General features: G+C 51.1%; 2 protein-coding genes across 4 annotated transcripts in view; both read left to right on the forward strand.

Annotated features, from left to right (window-relative positions):
- The first annotated feature begins 89 nt into the window (after nt 1-89).
- RITA1 (RBPJ interacting and tubulin associated 1) lies at nt 90-6,721 on the forward strand. 3 transcript variants are annotated; one of them, XM_003832438.5, is made up of 4 exons: nt 90-385; nt 549-680; nt 1,046-1,411; nt 5,674-6,721. In XM_003832438.5, the coding sequence occupies exons 3-4, from the start codon at nt 1,110-1,112 to the stop codon at nt 6,179-6,181; spliced, it is 810 nt and encodes a 269-aa protein (XP_003832486.1). In that variant the 5' UTR covers nt 90-385; nt 549-680; nt 1,046-1,109; the 3' UTR covers nt 6,182-6,721. The 3 variants fall into 3 exon arrangements, with proteins under 3 accessions (XP_003832486.1, XP_034790477.1, XP_003832487.1); XM_034934586.3 differs by having other exon boundaries at nt 557-680; XM_003832439.6 differs by lacking the exon at nt 549-680.
- Nucleotides 1,275-7,863, forward strand: part of TPCN1 (two pore segment channel 1) — a 111,256-nt gene continuing 104,667 nt past the window's right edge. Inside the window, exon 1 of the mRNA XM_034934572.3 lies at nt 1,275-1,411. The gene's annotated coding sequence lies outside the window, so the exon portion shown is untranslated. The remainder of the gene's footprint in view (nt 1,412-7,863) is intronic.

The following is a 7,863-nucleotide window of genomic DNA, read 5'->3' on the forward strand; positions in this document are numbered from 1 at the left end:
ACCTCCTGGGCTTCAGGAGCGTGGCGCCCGCCCCTGGGCGGACTCCCCCCATCCGCGGGCGCGAATGGTCCGGGCCGCGTCCGCAGTGCTGCTGGCTGCTCCCTGGTTGCTGGGTGCTAGGTGCTGGGTTCTGGGTTTCTGGATTCGCGGGCCGTTCACACGTAGCCTGTGCCGGCTCCTCGGGTGAGTCCGTCCGCGCGCGGTGCCCCGGGACGGCCTAGGCTGCCGGGGGTCCGGGGCCCCAGGCATTCCGGGCTGCAGATTGACGGGGATCCCGGATGCACCGCGCGCCCCCGCGCGCTCACCGACGGGTCCAGACCTGGTGGGAAGAAGGTGCGGGGACGGGTCCCTGAGGATCCCGATGCCTACGAGCCAAGATGCTCAGGTAGGAGAACAACCCAAAAATGCAGGGACCTCGGGCACTTTTTAATCGGGTCGTTGATTTGGGAGTCGCAGAATGTGGGGCGGTGGGGGCGGCGGTGATCTCCCGATAGCAGTGTAGCCAAGTACACAAGCTCTGGACTCAGATTTCACTTCCACCGTTTTAGCTTTGTAGGTGTGACCTACACATGTGACTTCACCTCAGTTTTGTGATCCGTAAAATGGACAAATTCGAAGCTACTTCACAGTGCTGTTGAGAGGATTAAATGAAACAATGCTTGTAAAGCTCTTTGCAGGAGGTAGGCATGGGATCCACGCTGGCTGTCATTGCCCCCACCCCCATCAGTACACATAGGAAAGTGTCTGTCTCCCCTACCACCATAGTGTGTTTTCTGGTTGGTGCCTAAATAGACACAGGTTCATCTCTCCTTCACCGCCAGAGTCATTCTGTAAATAATTGCCAGTAGCCCCCCTTTCACCACCATTATGACAACTAAAAAAAAGCCAAAGAAATTTCCAAAATGCCCCCTGAAGTTGACAGCTCCCCTTTGAGAGACTGGTTGAGAGAGAACTAAACCCTTGGGATGAGAACTTCAGATACTACCGGTCTTCCTCCATTAGCACTGCTGTGGCTCAGGGGTGCTACTCTGACCTCCTCTCACAGGGAGCCTCGGAAGCAGGGCCTGGCCGGCAGAGCACACCTGCTGTCACCAGGGACCACAGGCAGCATGAAGACCCCCGTGGAGCTGGCCGTCAGTGGGATGCAGACCCTCCGCCTTCAGCACCGCTGCCGAGGTGGCTACCGGGTCAAGGCCAGGACGTCATATGTGGATGAGACTCTGTTTGGCAGCCCAGCAGGCACCCGGCCTACCCCACCGGACTTCGATCCGCCCTGGGTGGAGAAGGCTAACAGAACCAGAGGCGTGGGCAAGGAGGCATCGAAAGCCTTGGGGGCAAAGGGGAGCTGTGAGACCACCCCCTCAAGGGGCAGCACCCCCACCCTCACACCAAGGAAGAAGAACAAATACAGGTAATGGGGTAGGGAGATGCAAATCCTGTACTCAGTGCAGCCACCTGGATTCCAGTTACAGCTCTGGTGTTCACCTGCTCTGTGACCTTGGGCAAGCATCTTGACCTCTCTGAGCCAGTTTACTCATGTGGAAAATAGGACCAATTATTCCTACCTAGGGGGATTGTTGATGGATTAAATGAGAGAGGGGTCTGCAGTGCTTCGCACAGTAACCTAATACTTAGAAAGCTGTCAATAAATGGTAGTGTTGATGGTTGTGATGGTGAACTCCCTATCCCCAAATGTCACAAACTGGGCATCTGAGGCCCAGAGGAGTCAGCTGAGGCATAAGATCACAGAGAAATTTACATAAGGTTATTAATATTAATGTGTTCGATCCTTGAAATGACATAGATGTGGTGTTTCTGAAGTCATTCTGAAAATGGGTTTTGGCCACATGGGGTAGCTCATGTCTGTAATCCCAGAACGTTTGGAGGTTGAGGTGGGATCACTTGAGCTCAGGAGTTTGTGACCAGCCTGGGCAGTGTGGTGAAACTGTGTCTCTATAAAAAATGCAAAAATTAGCCAAGTGTGGTGGTGTGCGCCTGTACTCCCAGCTCCCGGGAGGCTGAGGTGGGAGGATCACTTGAGCCCAGGAGGCAGAGATTGCAATGAGCCGAGATCACGCCTCTGCACTCCAGCCTGAGTGACAGAGTGAGACCCTGTCTCCAAAAAAAAAAAAAAAAAAAAAAAATTGAAAATGGATCTTGCTGCATTTTTATGAACAAGTTAGAAAAACAGGAACTAATGCAAATTGTTATTGTTGTTAATTAATTAGATTAGAATTAGATTATTTGGACTGTTTCAGATTAATATCAGCCTGGAGGGAGGTGTCTAGTGGTGAGCCACAGGGCTCTGTCCTGTTTATTGTTATCAGTGGTTTGGACAAAGACACGGAAGATTAGCACAGTAGTTGGCTAGGGCCACCATGACAAAATACCACAGACTGGGTGGCTTAAACAACACAATTTTTTTTTTTTGAGATGGAGTCTCGCTCTGTTGCCCAGGCTGGAGTGCAGTGGCACGATCTTGGCTCACCACAACCTCCACCTCCCGTGTTCAAGCGACTCTCCTGCCTCAGTCTCCTGAGTAGCTGGGACTATAGGCACACGCCACCATGCCTGACTTAATTTTTTTTTTTTTTTTTTTTGAGACGGAGTTTTGCTCTTGTTGCCCAGGCTGGAGTGCAGTGGAGCCATCTCAGCTAACCTGAACCTCTGCCTCCCAGGTTCAAGCGATTCTCCTGCCTCACCCTCCCTGGTAGCTGGGATTACGCCACCATGCCTGGCTAATTTTGTATTTTTAGTAGAGACGGGGTTTCTCCATGTTGGTCAGGCTGATCTTGAACTCCCGACCAGGTGATCCACCTGCCTTGGCCTCCCGAAGTGCTGGGATTACAGGCATGGGCCTCCGTGCCTGGCCACAACATAAATTTATTTTGTCACAGTCTGGAGGCTGGAAGCCCAAGATCAAGGTGTTGGCAGGTTTGGTTTCTCCTGAGGCCTCTCTCCTTGGCTTGCAGTTGGCCACGTTCTCACAGTGTCATCATAGGGCCTTTTCTCATTTTTTTTTAATCCTTCAATTACATGCAAGGGCCTTTTCTGTATACACACACACCCCTGATGTCTCTTCCTCTCATAAGGACACCAGTTCTATTGGATTAGGATCCCCTACCCTTGTAATGTTATTTAGCCTTAGTTACCTTTTTTTTTTTTTTTTTTTTTTTTTTGAGATGGAGTCTGGCTCTGTTGCCCAGGCTGGAGTGCAGTGGCACCATCTCGGATCACTGCAGCCTCCACCTCCCGGGTTCAAGGAATTCTCCTGCCTCAGCCTCCCGAGTAGCTGGCATTACAGGTACACGCCACCATGCCTGGCTAATTTTTGTATTTTTAGTAGAGACGGGGTTTCACTGTGTTGGCCAGGCTGGTCTCAAACTCCTGAGCTCAAGTCGTTCTCCCGCCTCTGCTTTCCAAAGTGCTGGAATTACAGATGTGAGCCACCATGTCTGGCCAGCCTTAATTACCTTTAATTAATCTAAATAATTAAGGCCAAGTATAGAGACATTTGGGGTTAGGGCTTCAACATATGAATTTGGGTGGGCACAATTCAGTCCATAAGAACTGGCCAGCTAAAGTTAGGGTTCATTCTGAGCCACAGGGACATATTTCAGATGAGAGAAATGAAATGAGAATGGGAATGATGCCTATTATAAAAACAAGAATCAGTTATTGCCAGTTCTGTAGACAAGGCAGGATCAGGTGGAGATTAGCAACACTGATACCTACAACATGGCTGAAAACACTGAGGTAAAGATAGGCAGCATTAACGGAAGTATGGTGTCCATGAAAAGGGAGGTGACAACTCCTTGCTCACCTGGAGGGTGGAATTTTCTTCTGGATGCCAACAGGTAGAGGGTGTCAAGTGAGGGGTTGCATAAGAGGTAGAGAAGTTATTGAGCAAAAACCTTGGCACCAGACATATACAGGCATTAGCCAATGTGGTTTGAGCAGCTAAACCAAATGGCAAAAGCTTGCCCTTTCAAAGACTTGCAGTTTGGGGATAGAAGCACTTTCAGTCCTGGCCAAAAAAACTATGGGCGTGGAATCTTGCAGGTATGCCATGAATATCTGTTGAATAAAAAAAAAAAAAAAAAAAAAAAAGGCCAGACAGGCTGACTCAGGCCTGTAGTCCCAGCACTTTGGGAGGCTGAGATGGGAGGATCGCTTGAGCTCCAGAGTTTGAGACCAGCCTGGGCAACATAGTGAGATCCCTGTCTCTACAAAAAATAAAAATATTAGTAGGGCATAGTGGTGCATACCTGTAGTCCCAGCTACTCTGGAGGCTGAAGTGGGAGGATTACTTGAGCTCAGGAGTTCGCAGCTGCAGCGAGCTATGATTGCGTCACTGCACTCCAGCCTGGGTGACAGAGTGAGACCCTGTCTCTTAAAAAAAAAAAAAAAAGGCCGGGCGCAGTGACTCTTGCCTGTAATCCCAGCACTTTGGGAGGCCAAGGTGGGTAGATCATGAGGTCAGGAATTCAAGACCAGCCTGGCCAACATGGTGAAACCCCCCCTGTCTCTACTAAAAATACAAAAATTAGCTGGGCATGGTGGCACATGCCTGTAATCCCGCCTACTCAGGAGGCTGAGGCAGGAGAATCGCTTGAACCCAGGAGGCGGAGGTTGCAGTGAGCTGAGATCGCACCACTGCACTCCAGCCTGGGTGACAGAGCGAGACTCTGTCTCAGAAAAAAAAAGAAAAAGAAAGAAAGAAAAGAAAATGGGCACGGTGGCTTACTCCTGCAATCCTAACACTTTGAGAGGTTAAGGCAGGGGGCTGCTTGAGTTCAGGAACTCAAGACCAGCCTGAGCAACATAAATCTGATCTCTACTAAAAATCAAAAACAAAAAAATTAGCTGGGCTTGGTGGCACTGTGCCTGTAGCCCCAGCTATTAGGGAGGCTGAGGTGAGAGGATTGCTTGGGCCCAGGAATTTGAGGCTGCTGTGATCTGTGACTGTGCCACTACACTCCACTTGAACAACAGAGTGAGAACGTGTCTCGCAAAGAAAAGAAAAAGTGGAGGCTATAAAGACTAAGGTTATACTAATTGTGACTCTCGATTGCAAGTGACAGAAAACTTATTCAAACTGGCTTCCCCAGGAGAAGGCATTTGGGGCTCCTGTAACAGGGGCTCATACTGTGGCTGGAACTGTCTGTCTCCACCTTAGTGCTGCTTTTCCCTGCATGCCCTTCAATCTCCAGTAGGAAGGAGATAGCCACAAGCTGCTTTGGACTGACATCCTATCAGCTTAGCAAGAAGTAAAGTCAGGTGGCAGAAAGACATCTCTTTCCTAGTAGTTTCTGCAAGGTCCTAAGGCAGATTCTGATTGGACAGGCTTGGGACATCTGGCCATTCCTGAACCAATCCATGTGGCCAGGAGGATGGAATATGCAAATTGTCCAGGCCTGGGGCACATGTCTGGGAATGGGGTCAGGATGCAGGGGCAGTGGATGTTTCGCAGGGAAAATCAGCAGAGACCGGGGGCAGTGGTGCTTAAGAGGCTGTGGCCTCGCTGTAGGTTTCAGACTGGGAGACAGGGACTCCTGGGATCTGCAGGCAACCCTCCTCTGCTGCTGCCATCCCAGGGTGGGTGGGAGAGCTGTTAAAGTTTTGAGGGGTTGTTCATCCCCCAGCTCATGGCGTTTATCTTCCGTTTGCCAGACCCATCAGCCACACCCCGTCTTACTGTGATGAGTCGCTGTTTGGCTCCCAATCTGAAGGCGCCAGCTTTGGGGCCCCGCGGATGGCGAAGGGGGATGCCGCAAAGCTCCGTGCTCTCTTGTGGACACCACCAGCTACCCCCAGGGGTAGCCACTCGCCCCGCCCCAGGGAGGCACCACTGCGAGCCATTCACCCAGCTGGTCCCTCCAAGACAGAGCCGGGGCCAGCGGCAGACTCCCAGAAGTTATCTATGGATGGGTTACACTCTTCACGCCCCCTGAAGCGGGGACTTTCCCATTCCCTCACCCACCTGAATGTCCCCAGCACTGGTCATCCAGCCACCAGTGCCCCCCACACAAATGGGCCTCAGGATCTCAGGCCTTCCACGTCAGGGGTGACATTCCGGAGCCCCCTGGTGACTTCCAGGGCTCGCTCAGTTAGCATTTCAGTGCCATCTACCCCACGACGAGGTGGGGCCACCCAGAAACCAAAGCCCCCTTGGAAATGATACTCTTTCATCAGGGTTGCCTGTGGGGCCACGGCGACAGGTATGGCCCCTTGCCAGGGTAGGAGGACATTCATCACCCAGGGAACCCCAGGTATTAAAGAAGCCCCTGTCGGGGCAGACAGACATAGCAGGGGTGCCTCCCTTTATCCTGACAATCTCTAGTCGATTCTTGCCTTTTTCTCCCGATTGCGGATTTGGGGGCCACCTCTAAGATGCCTCTCTCCAGCCCTGTCTCAACCATACTCCAAATTAGTGCCAACCCAGGGGCCTGGTACCTCCCACATCATCCATTGTCTTGCTGCCAAGTGCAAATAAACGGTGTGATTGCCAACCTGGAGGGTCCCCTCTTATCCCTTCAAGCCAAGCTTCCTGCTCAGGATTAGTTTCCAGCTGAGTCTGCAAGCCCTAGAGGAGTTTTTCCAGGCTGTCTGTGAAGCCTGGGGAACACAACGGCAACTGGGAGATTTGTGAGTGAACACTGTTTCATCTTAATATGCTTCTGAATTTATTTTCATGTACTAAATAGATCAGCTCATCAAAGCCATGAATGTCACTTTTTTTCCCCCTTAGGGTAAAGGCCATTGTTAGGCCTGAGTTGATTTAAATAACAAAGTTAAATACAACAGATAGTACAAGGATGTGGCAGACAACATGACAGTGGTGAGTGGGTAACTGAAGTTTGGGAACCTGGGGCTTCGGGAAGCGCTGAACTCTTCCTCCCGTCGGCTTCTGGCTAATGCCACTAACTTGTGGTTGGCCGGCTCTTCCTTAGCTCAGAGTACAGACAATAGTATTTTTTTAGTTTTGTTTTTAAGTTTGTGTGTGTGTGTGTGTGTGTGTGTGTGTGTGTGTGTGTGTGTGTGTGTGTGTGTTAAGGTGGGAAATAAAACAATGGCTAGGACTTTGCCAAGTGGAGGGTCCAAGAAAGCCAGACAGTGACATGTGCATCTGCAGAGCACTTAGGATGCAGCCCAGGACTTAGGAAAAGCAACAAAGCCTTTGCGCAGATGGAATTGCACCCAGATTGGGCAGTGTGGGCTGGGCTCTGGGCCTCTCCTTGCCCCCGTCTTCCTGTAAGGCACCTCCAGGAGGCACCAGGATTTTAGGGAGTCCAGTTGGAAGCCACATCATCTGGTTGCTACGTCTGCCTTGGGGCAGGGAAGAGTGGACACTGCTGGGGAGGGAGACCTGCAGTGCCCAGGACCAGTGACACACAGAAACACCTGTGGGGTCAGGCAGGCCAGCTGTGCTCTCATGCAAACATGCTTTGTTTTTTGTTTGTTTGTTTGTATGTTTGTTTGTTTTTGGTGTTTCTTTTTTTTGTTTTGTTTTGTTTTTTAAGACACGGGGCCTCGTTTCCTTGCCCAGCCTGGAGTGCAGTGGTGCGATCATAGCTCACTGCTGACTTGACCTCCCGGCTCAAGCCATCCACCCCCTCAGCCTCCTGAGTGGCGGGGACTACATGCATGCGCCACCATGCCTGGCTAACTTCTTTTAAAAATTTTTTTGGACTGGGCGCGGTGGTTCATGCCTGTAATCCCAGCACTTTAGGAGGCCGAGGCGGGCAGATCACGAGGTCAGGAGATCGAGACCATCCTGGCTAACACAGTGAAACCCTGTCTCTACTAAAAATACAAAAAATTAGCCGGGCGTGGTGGCAGGCGCCTGTAGTCCCAGCTACA

The sequence above is a fragment of the Pan paniscus genome, chromosome 10 (assembly GCF_029289425.2).
Source record: "Pan paniscus chromosome 10, NHGRI_mPanPan1-v2.0_pri, whole genome shotgun sequence".
NCBI classification, from domain to species: domain Eukaryota; kingdom Metazoa; phylum Chordata; class Mammalia; order Primates; family Hominidae; genus Pan; species Pan paniscus.